Source organism: Nerophis lumbriciformis, linkage group LG01 (assembly GCF_033978685.3).
Source record: "Nerophis lumbriciformis linkage group LG01, RoL_Nlum_v2.1, whole genome shotgun sequence".
NCBI lineage: Eukaryota > Metazoa > Chordata > Actinopteri > Syngnathiformes > Syngnathidae > Nerophis > Nerophis lumbriciformis.
Genome location: NC_084548.2, coordinates 30,422,323 through 30,444,465, shown reverse-complemented (window position 1 = coordinate 30,444,465; position 22,143 = coordinate 30,422,323). Strand labels below are relative to the sequence as shown.

Sequence of the window (22,143 nt, the reverse complement as noted above, 5' to 3'; positions counted from 1 at the left end):
CAAGTATGTTCTTAACCTGGGTTCGATCGAACCCTAGGGGTTCGGTGAGTCGGCCTCAGTGGTTCGGTGGAGCACAATTCTCGGGAGGGGCACTGAAATTTGGGAGTCTCCCGGGAGGTTTGGCAAGTATGAGAATTAGCGGTGTACCGCGGCACCGCCGCTGTATAAAATCGGCGGGCCAGCTCTAGTGTTAATTTGATATCACCTCACGGGCCAAGTGAAATTACACGGCGGGCCAAATTTGGCCCGCGGGCCAGAGTTTGATCGACACCCATGCACTAGAGAAAAAAAGCGCTAATAAAATACGATTGACTTCACATTACAACGTGATATCAGTATTTCTTTTTTTTCTTTGCCTTAATCTTTGTGTTGTGTTTTGTTTGTTGTATTTATAAATTGCAATAAATTGGTATCGACAATTGGGTCCTGTGTTTACCCGGTATGTGATCGATACATGACTTTTACAGTATCGCCCAAGAAAACGAAGCAATGGGAGGATGGAATTGCGTCGTGCGCACGTCTTGCAGCTCATTGGTTGTCGCCACAATATAAAAATCCCGCAGTGTCCTTTTTTTTTTACTTGAACATCGCGCACATCCAGCTAACGTCACCCTTAAAGCGAAGCGAGCACCAAGTTGTCGCTGTGTCGATAATTGTCGTATTCTGGCCCAGCATGAAGGAGAGACGCCTCCCGCAGCCTTTGGTGGCGCGCTGCAAACTAGTGCTGGTTGGAGATGTCCAGTGCGGCAAAACAGCCATGCTGCAAGTCCTGGCCAAGGACTGCTACCCAGAGGTAAGATTTATCCCTGCACCACGCCGCCATACATGCACGCATGTGCACTTGAGGGACCATCACTTGTCTCCCAATCATAGGTGAAATATGCTGCATTATTCGAAATGAATGATGACGTCGGAGTAAAAATGGCTCTCTGAAATGAGCCAGAGCTATTATATATCTTTTTTTGGATTTTTTTCCGAAATTACTCGTTTTCATGGAGGAAATAATCACTGGTAGAAGTTTAAAGTTAAGATTCCAGTTCAGAACTCTTGTGTGAAATATTGTCAAATATTCATATTTCATCTGGTTTGTGTCTTCATGGTAAACAAAATGGTAAAAAAAAAAAGATGTTTTTTCCCCCAATGCTTTGACAGTGATATAACAATTTTCCGCACAAGAACATTTCAACAATACAAGAAAAAATGCCTACAAGTAATATATCTAGTATATGCTCCGGTATAAAAATATAAATAAAACTCAATTGAAAATCAGCACAATATATAAATAAAGTGAATATAAAATTGTACTAACTGGTGTCAAACTCAAGGCCCGGGGGCCAGTTCTGGCCTGCCACATCATGCATATGCATTTCGATTAATCACAGGTTATTACCCGCATGCATAATGTAAATTCATTTTTAAAAAGTGGCCCTCTGAAAGCAGCCATTACTGCGATGTGACCCTCAATAAAAATGAGTTTGACACCCCTGGTGTAGACCTAAACTATTGGCTACTGTTGCTACGTTTCCTTTGACTTTGGCTTATTTTGTGGGGTTTCTTAGACTGCGTGGCTCCGGTCCAGTCAGGCAGCGCACACATGAAGGCAGTGTGGGCAATTTGCATTTTAAAAATGGCTCGCAACTGCGAATCGGTTCTTGTCGTATCACTTAAAAGAGCTGTTCAAAAGACTCGCCTCTTAAACAGAGGTACGTTAAATGTTTATTATTGTTGCGCAGTGATGGGTAACTCCTGCATATAAATGAGCAAAATATAAGTATGGCATCTTGTCTTAGCACAAAAGGCTGGTGCAATATCAGCTATAGAATATTTAACAAGTTCGTCACCACTCATCACAACATCACACGTGATGGCAATAGAGTTTTTGTGTCATAAAATGACTCCTGTAATTTCTAGACATACGTCCCTACTGTGTTTGAGAACTACACAGCCTGCATGGATCTTGACGGCCAGCGTGTTGAGCTGAGTCTTTGGGACACATCAGGTGAGCATTGGCTTCCTCTTTCTCTCCCCTTTTTCTTGAGAAACTCCTGGATTGTTTGTGCATGAGCATCCATTTGGCGAGTACTGTAGTCATACTTGCCAACCCTCCCGATTTTCCCGGGAGACTCCCGAATTTCAGTGACCCTCCCAAAAATCTCCTGGGGCAACCATTCTCCCGAATTTCTCCCGATTTCCACCCGGACAACAATATTGGGGGCGTGCCTTAAAAGCACTGTCTTTAGCGTCCTCTACAACCCATCGTCACATCCGCTTTTCCACCATACAAACAGCGTGCCGGCCCAGTCACATAATGCATGCTGCTTTTACACACACACGAGTAAATGCAAGGCATACTTGATCAACAGCCATACAGGTCACACTGAGGGTGGCCGTATAAACAACTTTAACACTGTTACAAATATGTGCCACACTGTGAACCCACACCAAACAAGAATGACAAACACATTTCGGGAGAACATCCGCACCGTAACACAACATAAACACAACAGAACAAATACCCAGAAGCCCTTGCAGCACTAACTCTTCCGGGACGCTACAATATACACCCCCCCACTACCACCAAACCTCAAACCTAAACCCCCCCCATCTCCCGAATTCGGAGGTCTCAAGGTTGGCAAGTATGACTGTAGTTTTATTATTCTTTGTTGATTTTAGTGGTACTAGTTGTCCCTCCCCACAGACACGTACTAACTTTAAATATGGCTGCATTCATTGTTACACTGTACAAAAGACTGCTGTTGAGTTACGTCAGCCATGTTTTTTTGCAATTAATGTTGCAGGCTTTAAATAGCAATTTTTTTTTACATGTTATTGAATATTGGAGAAATATTGGTTCATTATGAATTGTGCACTACTCTACTAGTTCAAATGTATTTCCTGGTCCCACTAGGAACACATGCTATTGAATTGTGTCCTAGTGTTTTGCTTGTTTATAGTAGAGAATATCTTAACTGTGTTTCTCACAGGACTGCAATCTATTTGTGTGGTGTGTTGTGGAGATAGGCGCGTTAGATGACGTCACCGTCACATTTGCATGTATGTCCATGACGCATGTGCATGTGATTGTGATGGACGTTCTAGGACAGGGGTCGGCAACCTTCAGCATACAAACAGCCAATTGAGCCCATCTACAGCCACACACTGTTTGATCCCTACAATGACACAATTTATAGTTTAATTGTATATCTTATGAAATCAAACACTGGACAGATAACGACTCGTCAAATATTTTTGCTCTGATAAGCTTTCCGCAGCAGTCCAAAAACTGCTCCTTTTTGGTCATCTCCAGCTGGGTATTTTTCTGTGAATGCTGTGTGTTCGTCTTTTAACATTAAATTTTTTTGTTGTTTGCTATTATCTCCCCACCTATTAAACACACAGGTGAACCACCCTCGTCAACAGTGAAAGCAAATTAATTTGTCCATGAAGCAATGAATGTTCTATTTTTATCAGTCAGATCTGTCAATTGCTAGTTTACCGGGGGGTTGACTGCTAAAATCAATGCAATTGCTTGTCAGCAAAAGATGATGCATAGGGCGTGTGACCTACATTTGGATTGACAAAATATTAAAATATGATTAATTTTTATTTCCATAAGATCACTGAACTCTCCAAAATAACAACTGTTACTTTAAAATTAACTAACTAAATAAAATAAAATCAATTAAATTGAAATAGCCATTATTTATTGACATTTTGTTTCAAAGGCAAGCCAGAGGGAACCAGGGTGGACACATGAAAGAGCCGCAGGTTGCAGACCCTTGCTTTAGGAGAATGTTGTGGGATATACAAAAAAGGAAAAAAAAACATTAAAAACAAAACAAATAATAATTTGTATTTTTTTTTTTTTTTTGTCACTGCTTTTTGGTGATCGTCATTGAATACTTTAAGACCAGCTGCTCATTGAGAAGAGCAATACAGTCATCCCTCGCCAGATTTCGGCATTACTATATTACAGATTAAAATACAAAACAAAAATGAAAGCATTTCCATGTATTTTTGGCCTAAATTTAGCATTTTCAAGTACAAAATGGCTAAATAAAGTAAAAATATTTATACCACAGTAGTATTGGCCTCTAGGTTAGACCAAACCAATCAGAGTGCTGTTCAGCATTTTGGCCACTGATTGGCTCAGCCTCAGGCAGCATTATTATCCATCAACCATCCATTTTCTACCGCTTGTCCCTTTCGGGGTCACGGGGGGTGCTGGAACCTATCTCAGCTGCATTCGTACACCCTGGACAAGTCGCCACCTCATCACAGGGCCAAGACAGACAGACAACATTCACACTGACATTCACACACTAGGGACCATTTAGTGTTGCCAATCAACCTATCCCCAGGTGCATGTCTTTGGAGGTGGGAGGAAGTTATATTGGATTAAAATAGTGTAGTGTGTGGGTGTTATTACATGTCTCGATGGCTTTCATCATTTTAAAAACTGTATTTAGAAGGTCATAAACAGGTTTTCATGCAGATTTTGATGATTAATTCCTACTTTGCGGAACTTGATTTAACACGGTCAGGCCAGTAACTAATTAACAGTGATAACCATGGGTTTACTGTACGTACTCTGGTGTCACAGTACATGTCAGTCAGGTGGTCAAATTCAAACTAGAGACAAGGTGTGTATGAGGGGTGTTAAGAAGCGGAGTTATGATGCATAGGGCCACCTACTGTACAGTGTTGTCGCGACAAGCTGCATCCACAGACAAACTACAATCCATCCATATGTCCATCCATTTTCTACCGCTCGTCCCTCTCGGGGTCGCGCACAATGTGTTATTGAGCGAATTGAACAGGTAACGCCAAATCTATTTGTTGCGGTCCAAATTTGGCGTTCCATTAAATGTTTGTTGAGCAATGGCCTTTTTCTGACCTTTTGGGGCGGATTACTAAAGAAAACCGAGGTACAGTCGGCCCTCTTTTATCGCAGTTAATTAGTTCCAAACATGGCCGCAATATACAGTATATGCATTTCTGCGAAAAAGGAATTATTAACCATATATGGAATATTTTCCCAGATATAACTTAAAAAAACTGTTTACTACCTTCTAAATACATTTTTTAACATAATGAGAGCCACCTAGACATGAAATAACACACTTTAGTCATGTTTTTAGTCTTTTAATCCAATATAATCAGCCCCTCTGAGGCTGAGCCAATCAGTGGCCAGGATACTGAATAATGCACTCTGATTGGTTTGGTCTAATCTAGCGGAAAATACATATATTGTAGGGTTGTACGATATATCCGTACTAGTAAAGTACTGCAGTACTAATTAATCATAAACGGTACTATACCGCCTCTAAAAAGTACCGGTTCCCTCTTTAAATTTACTTTTTTTTTTTATTATCAGGCATGACGGCGTGCCGGTGTCACGTCATGACATTGATGGTTTAACGAGCAGGGAAGCGTGTTCGGCAGCGCACAATCAGAGAATACTTAAAAGCAGACACGGTGTGTCGACAGAAAGTGGAGAATGGACGCATTTTGGCTTAAAAACTAATGATAAAGCTATAACACTATAACACCGCTCTACAAGAAGTGCTTTAAACATGGCTAGCTCGCTGGCGGCGAACGTCCATCCGCAGTCGTCAGTGTTTTAGCTACTTCTTAATCACTAACCTTCGCCTCCATGGCGACAAATAAAGTAAGTTGCTTATAGTATCATCCCTGCAGGGCGAGTAATAGCTAAACATGCTTCACTACACACCGCAGGACGATACAATAGCTCACAGAGCTCCTCAAAGACAAATGCCATGGGTGGATCTACACCTGACATCCACTCTAATGATACCAAGTACAAGAGCGTATCTAGTCGATACTACAATGATTATACTACAATGATTTTATTATCACAAAATATTTTTTGCTTTTTTAAAACATTTATATTATGTTTATAAACTCAGGAAATACATCCCTGGACACACAAGGAGTCAAATTATGACCAATGTATGATCCTGTAACTACTTCGTATCGGATTGATACCGAAATTTGTGGTACCACCCAAAACTAATGTAAAGCATCCAAACAACAGAAGAATAAGTGATTATTACATTTTAACAGAAGTGTAGATAGAACATGTTAAAATAGAAAATAACTAGATATTAACAGTAAATGAACAAGTAGATTAATAATCCATTTTCTACCGCTTGTACCTCATAATTTTGACAAAATAATAGAATGAGAAATGACACAATATAAAAAGTTAAAGTACCAATGATTGTCACACACACACTAGGTGTGGAGAAATTATTCTCTGCATTTGACCCATCACCTTTGATCACCCCCTGGGAGGTGAGCGGAGCAGTGGGCAGCAGCGGTGGCCGCGTCCGGGAATAATTTTTGGTGATTTAACCCCCAATTCCAACCCTTGATGCTGAGTGCCAAGCAGGGAGGTAATAGGTCCCATTTTTATACTGTAGTCTTTGGTATGACTCGGCCGGGGTTTGAACTCACAACCTACCGATCTCAGGGCGGACACTCTAACCACTAGGCCACTGAGTAGGCCTTATATGTTACTGCATATGTCAGCAGACTAATTAGGAGCTTTTGTTTGTTTACTTACTACCAAAAGACAAGTTGTCTCATATGTTCACTGTTTTATTTAAGGACAAAATTGTTCTTCGATTGGAATAAGAAACATACATTGGTACCGGTACCAAAATATTGGTATCGGGACAACCCTAATATCCATCCCATCCATCCATTTTCTACCGCTTATTCCCTTTGGGGTCGCGGGGGGCGCTGGAGCCTATCTCAGCTACAATCGGGCAGAAGGCGGGGTACACCCTGGACAAGTCGCCACCTTATCGCAGGGCCAACACAGATAGACAGACAACATTCACACTCACATTCACACACTAGGGCCAATTTAGTGTTGCCAATCAACTTATCCCCAGGTGCATGTCTTTGGAAGTGGGAGGAAGCCGGAGTACCCGGAGGGAACCCACGCAGTCACGGGGAGAACATGCAAACTCCACACAGAAAGATCCCGAGCCCGGGATTGAACCCAAGACTACTCAGGACCTTCGTATTGTGAGGCAGATGCACTAACCCCTCTCCACCGTGCTGCCCCAACCCTAATATATTGTATGAATATTTTTAGTTTGTTTAGCCATTTTTATGCTTGAAAATACTTAATATACAATGTTTTTTTTTTTAGAATGTGCTTTAAATAAATAAAATTCTGTATAAAAAATATGCAATGTGGTGAGTCCGCAATATTGAAGTGCGATGTGGCGAGGGGCACTCTACTCCAATCTTGTTAGGACTGGATCAACAGCTCCTCTGGTGGTTGCAGCCAAGTAGTGCACTTCATTTTGCTTCAATTGCTTCAAGACATGATTAATCAACTAATAATTGTTATAATTCTTGATAAACCACTGATGGATAAACATGCATAATAACTAGGGATGTCCGATAATGGCTTTTTGCCGATATCCGATATTCCGGTATTGTCCAACTCTTTAATTACCGCTACCGATATCAACCGATACCGATATCAACCGATATATACAGTCGTGGAATTAACACATTATTATGCCTAATTTGGACAACCAGGTATGGTGAAGATAAGGTACTTTTTAAAAAAATTAATAAAATAAAATAAGATAAATAAATTAAAAACATTTTCTTGAATAAAAAAGAAAGTAAAACAATATAAAAACAGTTATATTGAAACTAGTAATTAATGAAAATGAGTAAAATTAACTGTTAAAGGTTAGTACTATTAGTGGACCAGCAGCACGCACAATCATGTGTGCTTACGGACTGTATCCCTTGCAGACTGTATTGATATATATTGACATGTAATGTAGGAACCAGAATATTAATAACAGAAACAACCCTTTTGTGTGAATGAGTGTAAATGGGGGAGGGAGGTTTTTTGGGTTGGTGCACTAATTGTAAGTGTATTTTGTGTTTTTTATGTTGATTTAATAAAAAAAACAAAAACAAAAACGATACCAATAATAAAAAAACGATACCGATCATTTCCGATATTACATTTTAACGCATTTATCGGCCGATAATATCGGACATCTCTAATAATAACTAGTAGTACGATATAGAAAACAAAAAAAGGCTTATATATAACGTTTGCCAAAGACCACAGACCACAGAATTTCAATCCACAGAAAGACCACAGAATTTGTGTTTACTTTCTAGACCTTCATAAGATATATAAAGTGACATGATGAACATGTCTTAAGTGTTATGTAAATAAGATCAATAAGGTCAAATGCGTCCACTATGTTATGGATTTCTTTCATAACTGTGCTAGGAGGATATTGACCTGTGCCGGCTCGTGGAAGGCTTGTTATACTGGGGATAGGGGGTTGCCTGCACCATGCAGGGGGTGGAAGTGTGTGTGTTTGTGTTTGTGTGTGTGTGCACCCTGTCCCATTATGAGAACAGAAGGCAGAAGTGAGGATACTGTGAGAAAACAAATGCATGGCCTCCTCACCGCCTTATGTTCTGTGCAGCCCAAAGAAGCTCTTTGTGTTTTTGTGGATTCAAGCATTCATGTCCCACAGAGTAAATCTTTTTTTGGACAGTTAAAACATTACAGAAGACTTATTTACATTGGCAACTAAGTTCCACTCACCATTTGCTTGTGTTAAAGGGCTTAATGGAGGACTTGAGAGATGGCACACTTTCTTCCTTTTTAGTTATACAAGTTAGACAAAATATGTGTTTATTATGACATCTTCTATCAATAGACGGATAATCTATTGTTCACTGTGTTTTTTGGCAGTAGAGTAAAGGCACTTTCAGTGATGTTGTGTGTTTGTGATGCATGCAGAGGGCCTGGGTGGTGAGTGCCAGTGTCCTTTCATAGCTCTGCCTCCTCTTTCTCAGGCCTTACATCATTCCTTGCTTGTTATGTGATTTATTGTTTGATTCCAGAGTTGCATAAGTTGTCTTACGGTACCCTTTTTAGAAATGTCTCAAGACTCTCACATTCCTCAAGATGACATGATTGTTGGGAAGGTCCGCTTATTAGAAGTGCGCCTTTGTGATAGAATTATTCCAACGAAGTCTTGCGGTTTATATCCCCCCCGGAGGAAATGCAGAGGAAATTAAATTTCTGTGTTGGTGTGTGGGGACTTATTAGGTAGCAGAGGCAAGACAATGGGCAGCGGACATCCTGTTAGTCTGATTTTAGCACAGGAGCATTCCTGGGGATCAAAATAGCATCTTAGTAGTGTTGTTTTTACGGAAATGTAAGTTAGAGGCTGTTTGCAACTTGCTCAAAGTAATGTTTTACAAACCAAAACTATAACAAAAACACCACCAGCAAGCTTTTGTTACCATTAGTGGTTTAGGAGAAAAGATGTATCAAATAAATGTCTAATTGTTACAATTAGATGTTCAACTTTGTAAAAGATTTCTGCACGGACCAAATTAAATACAGGCATTGATTGGCTTTCATTTTTTGTGTCCGTATATGTGCGCAATAACTTAATTTGGAGGTTATATGTCCTTTTAACATCCACAATTAATGTTAGAATAGGGCTGGGCGATATGGCCTTTTTTTAATATCGCAATATTTTAAGGCCATATCGCGATACACGATATTTATCTCGATATTTTGCCTTAGCCTTGAATGGACACTTTATGCATATAATCACAGCAGTATGATGAATCTATGTGTCTACATTAAAACATTCCTTCTTCATACTGCATTAATATATGCTACTTTAAAACTTTCATGCAGAGAAGGGAACCACAACTAAAAAAAATCACTATTTTTTTCAAACGGTGTTGATCTGGAAATGTTTGCCTCGGCATTTTGATAGTGTGGGCGTGTGGCACCGAACAGAGATGTTGAAACTGACATGCGGAGTAAGCACTGTTCATTCTCTAGCTAGTGTGTGTGTGACAATCATTGGTACTTAAACTTTAACTTTAACATGTGACTTTTCAAATGATGCTACATATTAGCAGTAATGCTACTTTTTATAGCAACGCTTTCGCCCCACACTTGACAAATTACGGTTGTCTGTTCGACATATTCCCACTTGAAGCCAAACCACCACCAGACGATGGACCCCCTGCTGTTTTTTGGGGAAATTAATTATTCCTTCATTTGTTACCAGATTCGCACCTTCTTTCTCTCGTATTACCGCTAGCATCACAGCTAACGTTAGCCATGCTGCTACCTCTCATGCGAGGGCGTATACGTATGTGACGTATGTCGTGACAGTATGTGACGTGTGTAGAAGCTGCGCTTGTCTGTCTGTGAGAAGGAGACACAGGAAAGAGCGATGTGAGCCTGCAGTGTAATGTCCGCAGCTAAAAGCAACTGCGTGAGAACGCATACTCGACTATCACAATATAGTCATTTTCTATATCGCACAGAGACAAACCCGCGATATATTGCGCATATCGATATATGTTAGAGGATTGAACGAAGACAAGTCAAACAGTAGCGCCAGGTGGAAAACGGCCGCTCAGTTAGTTAAAAAGTTACCAATGATTGTCACACACACACACTAAGTGTGGTGACAATTTGTCTTCTGCATTTGACGCATCCCCTTGTTCACCCCCTGGGAGGTGAGGGGAGCAGTGAGCAGCTGTGGTGCCGCGCCCGGGAATCATTTTTGGTGATTTAACCCCCAATTCCAACCCTTGATGCTGAGTGTCAAGCAGGGAGTTAATGGATCCCATTTTTATAGTCTTTGGTATGACTCGGCCGGGGTTTGAACTCACAGCCTACCGATCTCAGGGCAGACACTCTAACCACTAGGCCACTGAGTAGTTCAGGCTGAAACTTGTCCCTTTAGATGGCCTTAGATTTCTCCCAAGCTCATTGATTGGTTTTCTGGGGCAACCTTCTTGCCAACGTGACACGAGCTGTGTGCACATGGACACAATTAATCGGATTAAACGCCTAACTGGAATAAAAATGCTTCATGTAAACACGCCATTCGGAATATTCTGACTCGATCAGACACGTTCAGGTCAAAATTTTATTCCGGTCGAGACAGGTGGTTTATCTCGAAAGTCGTTTAGATTCTAGCGCATGAAAACACATCTTCCGAAACTCGGGTTAGAATTGTCCTTACTGCGCATGTCTCTGATACTTTGGTGGTGGAGCGGGAACTAAATGTGATAGTCTCGGAATGAAGCGATTGTCTTGCTGCCGTCTCCCCTCATTCAACTTGTACATAAGTAGCGTTATATACTGTTGAGTTTGTTGCTCTAAAACGAGACTAGCGAAAACAAAAGTATGGTCTGGAGTGTCATGTGTCGATGTAACAATACAAGAAGGGATCCAGTTGTCGTCTTAACAAGCTGTTTTATTCACCACATTACAGCTACCCCAAGTGCTAACTGCACAACATGAAGATGCGCTGCAACCCGTACATAATCACAGCATAAAAAGCACGAAAGAGCTCCATTTGAAAAAGAGAGGTACAACAAAAGTTGTGAACAGAAGGAAAAAATGATAAATAAAATACCGTGATAACGTTGGACAAGCAGAAATTTACACGGTCATATTTGTTTACAGGGTAAATCTAAAGCTTCTTCAGCACCTGCAGTGAGTGAACTTGTCTAAAAGATGGTGCCATAGCACAAATAATAACACACATTTATGTTTATGTTAGGTTCTGCGCATGTCAAAGTCAAATATTTCGATTTAAAGTGCGATGCATGAACATGCACGTCATAATCAGATTTCTTTTTTCAGGGTCCATGTACACAATAACATTGGAATTTGAATGATGATCAGATTAAAGGCCTACTGAAATGCGATTTTCTTATTTAAACGGGGATAGCAGGTCCATTCTATGTGTCATACTTGATCATTTCGCGATATTGCCATATTTTTGCTGAAAGGATTTGGTGGAGAACATCGACGATAAAGTTCGCAACTTTTGGTAGCTGATAAAAAAACCTTGCCTGTACCGGAAGTAGCAGATGAGTAGCATGACGTCACAGGTTGTGGAGCTCCTCACATCCGCACATTGTTTACAATCATGGCCACCAGCAGCGAGAGCGATTCGGACCGAGAAAGCGACGATTTCCCCATTAATTTGAGCGAGGATGAAAGATTTGTGGATGAGGAAAGTGAGAGTGAAGGACTAGAGGGCAGTGGGAGCGATTCAGATAGGGAAGATGCTGTGAGAGGCGGGTGGGACCTGATATTCAGCTGGGAATGACTAAAACAGTAAATAAACACAAGACATATATATACTCTATTAGCCACAGCACAACCAGGCTTGTATATAATATGCCACAAATGAATCCCGCATAACAAACACCTCCCCCCTCCCGTCCATATAACCTGCCAATACAACTCAAACACCTGCACAACACACTCAATCCCACAGCCCAAAGTACCGTTCACCTCCCCAAAGTTCATGCAGCACATATATTTCCCCAAAGTCCCCAAAGTTACGTACGTGACATGCACATAGCGGCACGCACGTACGGGCAAGCGATCAAATGTTTGGAAGCCGCAGCTGCATGCGTACTCACGGTACCGTGTCTGCGTATCCAACTCAAAGTCCTCCTGGTAAGAGTCTCTGTTGTCCCAGTTCTCCACAGGCCAATGGTAAAGCTTGACTGTCATCTTTCGGGAATGTAAACAATGAAACACCGGCTGTGTTTGTGTTGCTGCAGCCGTGCCGCAATACACCGCTTCCCACCTACAGCTTTCTTCTTTTCTGTCTCCATTGTTCATTGAACAAATTGCAAAAGATTCACCAACACAGATGTCCAGAATACTGTGGAATTATGCAATGAAAACGGACGACTTAATAGCTGGCCACCCTGCTGTCCCAAAATGTCCTCTACAATCCGTGACGTCACGCGCAGACGTCATCATATCGAGACATTTTCAGAAGGATATTTCGCGCAAAATTTAAAATTGCACTTTAGTAAGCTAACCCGGCCGTATTGGCATGTGTTGCAATGATAAGATTTCATCATTGATATATAAACTATCAGACTGCGTGGTCGGTAGTAGTGGGTTTCAGTAGGCCTTTAAATAAATGTTGTCCATGTGCACTGATTAACAGCACGCAGCTGCTGACCAATCAGTGGTCAGGTAAGAATGAGTTGGTCTCCACATTGCACTATGAATCACGAAAAAGTTTGACAAAAAAAAATCAAAACAAGAAGAGTCTACTGTTCCACTCAACAATAGTTATGTGGTCGACTAAGACTTGCGCTAAGGGAAAAAATGAAAATTGCAGCTGGCAGGTAAACATTAAACTTAATTATAATGCAGTCTATTTTCTAATAGGTGTTTATTTGTAGGGATGGATAGGCTCCAATGCCACCTGAACGGGACAAGCGGTAGAAAATGGATGGATGGATGGATGATACCGTTGCCAAATCATTACTTTTGAAATTGTGCTGGTGCAAAACCTAAAAGATACAAACTTTGGTGAAAACAATGCTTTTTAATTCTCACAGAATTTTGCAACACGCAAGTTAAACAGACTGGTAATTTAAATTCTTCAAAAATATAAATACACTTATAAGTAAAACATTCAACAAACTAAAATTCAATGCACAGAATATTGTCATAATTATTGCAGCAGAACCAGCAGCAATGCAGACGACAGATAATGTGCAAAAAAAAAAGATTTGCTGGGTTGTAATGTTGATGTTCAGAATTTAGGGGGATTGTGATTCATGTATAAAGAGGAAGTGTTGTAGGGCATGCTACTGGGAATCGTTTGGGCGGTGTTGGAACTGAGGACTGTTGTTAGTGTGTTAGGTCGGGCAATAAGTTTAAAGCCAGCATCAGTATGTGTGCTTTTGTTAGGACCTTAAATGACTTACAATATATTACTCACATAATATCACCAGGTGGCTGAGTCTGCATTCATTTAGCACCGAAATGAGGCAAAGCTTCTTTTTCTTTGGTCTGTCTTTATGCCGTTATGGAACAGAGTATCCGCATTCCTGTTTATTTGAGATGTAGCTTTTTTTATACAAACTCTTGAGTATGAGTGCTTGTAAAGATTGGTGTCTGTTTATTGGTCAATAAAGAAGGTTGTAAGACCATTCTGAATTTTTGTGGTTGTAGATTTTGATTTATCAATTAAGTCTTTTAAGTAAACTCATAACCTTTTTTTTAAATGAAAGATCCCTCATGTGCTACTTGTGGACATGACATAATGGGAGGTTTACAAAAACACTGTTTATCAGGATAAAGCAGTGATTCCCAACCACTGTACCGCGGCACATTAGTGTGTCATGAGAGATTCAAATTCAGTTTCGCTTAATTAGACCGAATATGATCAGTAAACCACAAAGATAAATATTTTTTTGGTATCACGGTTTTATTTATTGTTGATTTAAGTACAAGACGACCCCACTTACACTAAAACTCGACTTACACCTCAATCCATAAACAGAACTCATACGCAATAGAGGACTACCTAGACCAGGGCTGGGCAATTATTTTGACTCGGGGGGCCAAATTTAGAGAATTTTTTTTTACCTGGGTGCCGGTATATCTATCTATGTATACAGGTAAAAGCCAGTAAATTAGAATATTTTGAAAAACTTGATTTATTTCAGTAATTGCATTCAAAAGGTGTAACTTGTACATTATATTTATTCATTGCACACAGACTGATGCATTCAAATGTTTATTTCATTTAATTTTGATGATTTGAAGTGGCAACAAATGAAAATCCAAAATTCCGTGTGTCACAAAATTAGAATATTACTTAAGGCTAATACAAAAAAGGGATTTTTAGAAATGTTGGCCAACTGAAAAGTATGAAAATGAAAAATATGAGCATGTACAATACTCAATACTTGGTTGGAGCTCCTTTTGCCTCAATTACTGTGTTAATGCGGCGTGGCATGGAGTCGATGAGTTTCTGGCACTGCTCAGGTGTTATGAGAGCCCAGGTTGCTCTGATAGTGGCCTTCAACTCTTCTGCGTTTTTGGGTCTGGCATTCTGCATCTTCCTTTTCACAATACCCCACAAATTTTCTATGGGGCTAAGGTCAGGGGAGTTGGCGGGCCAATTTAGAACAGAAATACCATGGTCCGTAAACCAGGCACGGGTAGATTTTGCGCTGTGTGCAGGCGCCAAGTCCTGTTGGAACTTGAAATCTCCATCTCTATAGAGCAGGTCAGCAGCAGGAAGCATGAAGTGCTCTAAAACTTGCTGGTAGACGGCTGCGTTGACCCTGGATCTCAGGAAACAGAGTGGACCGACACCAGCAGATGACATGGCACCCCAAACCATCACTGATGGTGGAAACTTTACACTAGACTTCAGGCAACGTGGATCCTGTGCCTCTCCTGTCTTCCTCCAGACTCTGGGACCTCGATTTCCAAAGGAAATGCAAAATTTGCTTTCGTCAGAAAACATGACTTTGGACCACTCAGCAGCAGTCCAGCTGGTGTCGGTCCACTCTGTTTCCTGAGATCCAGGGTCAACGCAGCCGTCTACCAGCAAGTTTTAGAGCACTTCATGCTTCCTGCTGCTGACCTGCTCTATGGAGATGGAGATTTCAAGTTCCAACAGGACTTGGCGCCTGCACACAGCGCAAAATCTACCCGTGCCTGGTTTACGGACCATGGTATTTCTGTTCTAAATTGGCCCGCCAACTCCCCTGACCTTAGCCCCATAGAAAATCTGTGGGGTATTGTGAAAAGGAAGATGCAGAATGCCAGACCCAAAAACGCAGAAGAGTTGAAGGCCACTATCAGAGCAACCTGGGCTCTCATAACACCTGAGCAGTGCCAGAAACTCATCGACTAAATGCCACGCCGCATTAACGCAGTAATTGAGGCAAAAGGAGCTCCAACCAAGTATTGAGTATTGTACATGCTCATATTTTTCATTTTCATACTTTTCAGTTGGCCAACATTTCTAAAAATCCCTTTTTTGTATTAGCCTTAAGTAATATTCTAATTTTGTGACACACGGAATTTTGGATTTTCATTTGTTGCCACTTCAAATCATCAAAATTAAATGAAATAAACATTTGAATGCATCAGTCTGTGTGCAATGAATAAATATAATGTACAAGTTACACCTTTTGAATGCAATTACTGAAATAAATCAAGTTTTTCAAAATATTCTAATTTACTGGCTTTTACCTGTGTGTGTGTGTGTATATATATATATATATATATATATATATATATATATATATATATATCCCCCCCGCGACCCCGAAGGGAATAAGCGGTAGGAAATGGATGAATGGATATATATATATATATATATATATATATATATATATGTATGTGTGTATATATATATATACATATATATATATATATATATATATATATATATATATATATATATATATATATAGGGCTTCACGGTGGCAGAGGGGTTAGTGCATCTGCCTCACAATACGAAGGTCCTGAGTAGTCTTGGGTTCAATCCCGGGCTCGGGATCTTTCTGTGTGGAGTTTGCATGTTCTCCCCGTGACTGCGTGGGTTCCCTCCGGGTACTCCGGCTTCCTCCCACTTCCAAAAGACATGCACCTGGGGATAAGTTGATTGGCAACACTAAATTGGCCCTAGTGTGTGGATGTGAGTGTGAATGTTGTCTGTCTATCTGTGTTGGCCCTGCGATGAGGTGGCGACTTGTCCAGGGTGTACCCCGCCTTCCGCCCGATTGTAGCTGAGATAGGCTCCAGCGCCCCCCGCGACCCCAAAGGGAATAAGTGGTAGAAAATGGATGGATGGATGGATATATATATATATATATATATGTGTGTGTGTATATATATATATATATATATATATATATATATATATATATATATATATATATATATATATATATACATATACACACACACACACACATATATATATATATATGTGTGTAAGCTGTGAAAATCTGCTGTACAGTATGTGTGCTTGGGTCCTTTTTTTAGGAACACTAATACAAAACCTCACAATAATGTCTGATTAAATGCTAAAAACATTATGACAGACCTCCTTAAAAAACGGAATTCAATTTAAAAAAATTGTTTACTGAATGAGACACCCAGAATGTACATGAAAATAAAGAATGTGGGATTTACAATATTAACTATGAACGATAAAACACTGAATATTGACATACATGTGAACGTCACACCCCCTCCCGATCGACATATTTTACAATCAAGCGAAACGCAACAAAAATGCAACAAACACAGCGAAAAATTGACGCGAAGGCTAAAAAAAACCCCACCTACAATCGGATACATCTGATACATCACTAAGCTTTAGAACTTTGTTTTAAAAATCTCCTTCCGTGTCTGTCCCTGACACCCGCATTTCAGGCTGGCCACTCTGGAAACATTTTGTGGAAACGCACCTCAACCACACTGCTTGTTGCCTCGTCTGAGCTGCTGTGACTTAGATTACCATAGTAACTCATTAGAATACCAAAGTAACTAGTATATCATGCAAAAGCGCAGATTCCAACCATTGAAATACTTTGTATAGTTCAAGACTTACGGTCATTCGAAAACATCACTGCACATCATAATGGCAGCTACAGTTTCTATCTTACAGATCTAAAATTATTCGGGAATGTTCGGCGGGCCAGACTGAAAAGCTTAACGGGCCTTAATTTGCCCAGGTCTGACCTAGACAGTTTTGTTACTAATAGTGCTATATAAATAAAGAGGATTGGATTGGATACCTGTATTTTGAGGAAATTCTGTGTACAGATCTGAAATCTTACCACGACCTCCTGTTTAAATGCCTGCCCCTGTAGGTTCTCCATATTACAACAACGTCAGGCCCCTCTGCTACAGTGACTCCGATGCAGTCCTCTTGTGCTTTGACATCAGCAGACCAGACATAGTAGACAATGCGTTAAAGAAGGTACCCATGCACACTGAATATTGAATATGCCACAACCATCACTATAATAAGCCTTACACTGAGCAATGTAACCTTTTCTTGCAGTGGAAAGCAGAGATTCAGGACTTCTGTCCCTGCACACGGATTCTGCTAATCGGCTGCAAGACAGACCTGCGCACTGATGTTTGTACACGCATGGAGCTGTCTAGTCAGAAGCAGACGCCGATCTCTCATGACCAGGTACCCCTTTTTCACGTCGTTACGTACATTGTGTTGTGTGCCAGCTAATATCGATGACCTTGGTGCAGGGTTGTACCTGGGCCAAGCAGCTTGGCGCTGAGGCGTACCTGGAGTGCTCGGCGTTCACGTCAGAGAAAAGTGTCCATAGTGTATTTCGTGCGGCGGCCCTGGCCTGCATGAACAAACTGCAGCCTGCCAACAAGCCCAGCCCGGTCCGCCGTCTCTCTAAGAGACTCCTACACCTGCCCAGCAAGACAGACCTCCTCTCCACCACTTTCAGCAAGGACAAGTCGAAGAGCTGCACCATCATGTGAACACAAAGCGGTTGCACACGAGGACGAGCGTTCACAGCAGTGATGTTCGGAGCAGTGATGTGGTTTCACATTATTATACTCGCTTCACTGCAAACGCCCTGTCATTTCTCCCTCTATGTTCGACTGAGACAGGCTAAACAGAAAGTTCCCCATGGATTGACTGTGAAAGCCTGCATATGTGCAAATGTGGATGCAATGGACTCTTTGCACACATGTTGTCTCGGGAGTTCATCTAAGATCTTCATGGGTAAAGGGAATGCCGCATTTGAACACATTACCTTAATTATCACCCATTTGAAATTCAAGTAGAGGCACTGTGATTCCTCCATCTGCCCGGGATGTGTCGATATAATGCTCACTTACCAGACACTTTTTTAGGTACACATGCATACGGTAATCTAATTTGACCCAATCCTAGAACAATATCACTTGATTTACCCTACATGGGTGTAATCAAGTACGGTTCCATTTTAGACACCGTATTATTGTTTCTTGTGTTAGATCTGATGTTGTGTAGGCATTCCTGATGATTTGATCAGTGTGTCTATTGCAACTGCTTTGCCCCTGGAAATGTTGTTCCTCTGCTATGCTCACGTGAATGTCACCATGGGGCACATTGAAGCTATAGTGTGAAAAACACAAACAGCAGTCCTTGAAGGAGTTATTCCCTTGCTGTCCTCTAACGGTTTTTCATTTGGATTAAAGTTAAAGTTAAAGTTAAAGTACCAATGATTGTCACACACACACTAGGTGTGGCGAAATTATTCTCTGCATTTGACCCATCACCCTTGATCACCCCCTGGGAGGTGAGGGGAGCAGTGGGCAGCAGCGGTGGCTGCGCCCGGGAATCATTTTTGGTGATTTAACCCCCAATTCCAACCCTTGATACTGAGTGCCAAGCAGGGAGGTAATGGGTCCCATTTTTATAGTCTTTGGTATGACTCGGCCGGGGTTTGAACCCACAACCTACCGATCTCAGGGCGGACACTCTAACCACTAGGCCACTGAGTAGGGTGGACAGTGAAGAAAGTAGCAGCAAAGGGAGTAATTTGGCAAGGAAGAGCTTCCCTTCTCAAAGGCAGTGGGAGGCTGAACTCGAGGGACACAATGTGACTCAGCACTCACGTGAGTCCTACAATGCTGAGGTGAGCCACGTATCATCGCAGTAATTGCGTGATTAACCGTAGAACATTAATGCTTCATCTCAAGACCCCGACAATCCACACCCTTTTGCACAGTGTCATTTCAAATGGTCCTTGATGTGAAACTGGCCTGGTTATGCAACACTTTGTCATCCAGAATGCATTTAAACAAATGTCCTGAGGTAATGCTGGTCAACAAGGGGGTGTCAAACTCAAACAGGCTGGTCCTGTCTAGGGAAAGAATTGTCTCATCCTTCTTTTCTTTAAAAATTTTGTTTTTAAGTTACCATCAAAGACATTATTTGTGACCCAAAAAACAAAACATGGATGTTTCTATCTTTACTGTTACTGTTGTATTCACTTGAGCATCAGTGTCTGACAGCTCAGCTAATGGAGAACTTGACAATTTGTTGGTCTGCACCAAGAAGACCGGAGTTGTTCGGTAATGGAGAACACTGGAATTTAGCATGTTGCCTAGCAACAGTGTCAGCGGGGTTCATGTCTGCCGCGGAGACGGAGGGAAGGCTCTCGGAGAGGGGCACCTCACCTTTCATTTGTAGCTTTAGACAGACCAGTGCCAAGGTGGCGGCCAGTCACCAAACAACAGTCAATAGCAGCCAAGGGGATTTGGAACACCTTCTAAAATGCACTTGGAGCTATATTGATATTTATTTCACAGTACTTCCTACAGCATTCCCGCTTTTTCTCCTTTGCTCATTTTTTGTTCATATCCTACAGCCTGTTAAAAAGTATTTCTGTGAAGTTGCTGATAATGAAATACATTGACTTATTTCTGTATTTGCTGTTGCCACACACCAGTTTCATCTTCAAATCTTTATTTAAATAAAAGTATTGAAAAATCATTCCCTTGCCAAAGCGTATTCGTTTAAAAACTCAAAAAGTATTGCAAAACCACAAAGTCCATCTCTGGATTATTATTTTAAACTGATATTAGTGAAGCATGACTTTTTGCCTGAGTTAACATTCTGGGCACATTTTTTTTAATCAAATTGGACCAAAAGATTATTTGGGTAGTCTAATTCAAGGCTCAGAAGAGAAAAAAAATTTTTTTGTCTCAAGCAAATGTGATACTATATCCTTCATCCCAGGTCAAGGTTACTGCATTTTTCCCATTTTACAATCTAATGAAGGCTGAAGCAGCCGATTCTTCTCCATTGTATTCTTCAACGTATTCCTATTAACCTTTTACACTCAAATGCATAATAAAACTACATGTTAATTGGGTGCAGTGCTTTGTGCTCATAAGATAAGCGACCATCAGGCAACTTTTTATGCCCCTTAGGGAGTGTGTGGCCTACAATCAGATGCAGACATGAAAGATATGGTGTCAGAACAAGCCTGTAAAAGTGATATCACTGAAGCGTGAGCACAGCCTTGGGGATCAACCCTTCCCCCAATACACGCGCTCACACACTGTACATTTCCAATGCCAAAAGCCCCCTTAACCACAATGCTCCACCTGCTTCCCCCCAACACGCTTTGACATATTTTCATTTTAAGCACATTCATCGGTTGTTTCATTTTGGAAAAACAAGTTACAATGAGTTTTCCAAAAATGTAAAATTTTTAATTTACATGTGAGTTAACTTCACCAGAAACATCACCAACCATCAACAATAACAGCAACTGATCAAACCACAGGCCTGTGAACCCATGTATGCGCTGCACGCAAACACAACCAAACACACACACACACACACACACGCACACACACAAATACACACACCTGTTATCATTTGGAATGGGGACCAAGTTTTTGATCATCACTTGTGGGGACCACCCTTTCTACAGGTTGTGGAGGCATAAAAAAACCGAGGTAAAATGGCCACTGCCCAGGTAGCTCATACACGTCTTTAAATCTCTGGATAGATGAAGTAATGTGCTGATCATTCTTACTGGGGACCCTGGGGAAAAAGAGTTCATATGGTTCATGAGGACCAAATTTAAATAATTTTGCATAATTCACACAAATTTGTACGTGACTACTGAGGACCATTTTTTTATTTTTTTTATTCAAATTAAATATGACATGATCCTCAGAATACATCACTACAGCTGTCCTCTTGTAGGAAGTTTCACCACTTAAATGTTAAAGCAAATCCTGCATCTTCTGTGACATTACTGAAAACTGCTATTTAGCAGTAATGAAGTTGTCTGCAACTCCAACTACCATATATAGAAGGATGGACAATTCTGAATGTGAATCATACTTTAAGGTAATAATGTTTTATAATCATGCTGTATGAAAATGTCATCCTAAGGAACACTAAACCAGATTTTGTTTTTGGAAAAATATATTAGTTTTATCTAAGGATGTATACCATACAGAATCACAGTACTATTAGACTTAGACTTAGACTTAGACTTCCTTTTTATTGTCATTCAAATGTGAACTTTACAGCACAGATAAGAACAAAATTTCGGTACATAAGCTCATGGTAGTACAGGACAAAAAAGCAATAAGGTGCATATATAAATAATAAATATATATAAATAATATATAAATATAAACAGTATATATAAAATAAATAAATATATATAAATATATATAAATAAATAAATAGATGTACGGATAAATATATTGCACTTTTTCAC

The 22,143-nt window shown here is 40.6% G+C and overlaps 1 protein-coding gene across 1 annotated transcript; it reads left to right on the top strand.

The window, feature by feature from the left end:
* Positions 1 to 576: 576 nt before the first annotated feature.
* Positions 577 to 20,390, top strand: LOC133618640 (rho-related GTP-binding protein Rho6-like). The gene is made up of 5 exons (XM_061979197.2): positions 577 to 793; positions 1,912 to 1,999; positions 17,743 to 17,852; positions 17,937 to 18,071; positions 18,140 to 20,390. Exons 1-5 carry the CDS (start codon positions 674 to 676, stop codon positions 18,383 to 18,385), a joined length of 699 nt encoding a protein of 232 aa, XP_061835181.1. The 5' UTR covers positions 577 to 673; the 3' UTR covers positions 18,386 to 20,390.
* The last annotated feature ends 1,753 nt before the right edge of the window (positions 20,391 to 22,143 follow it).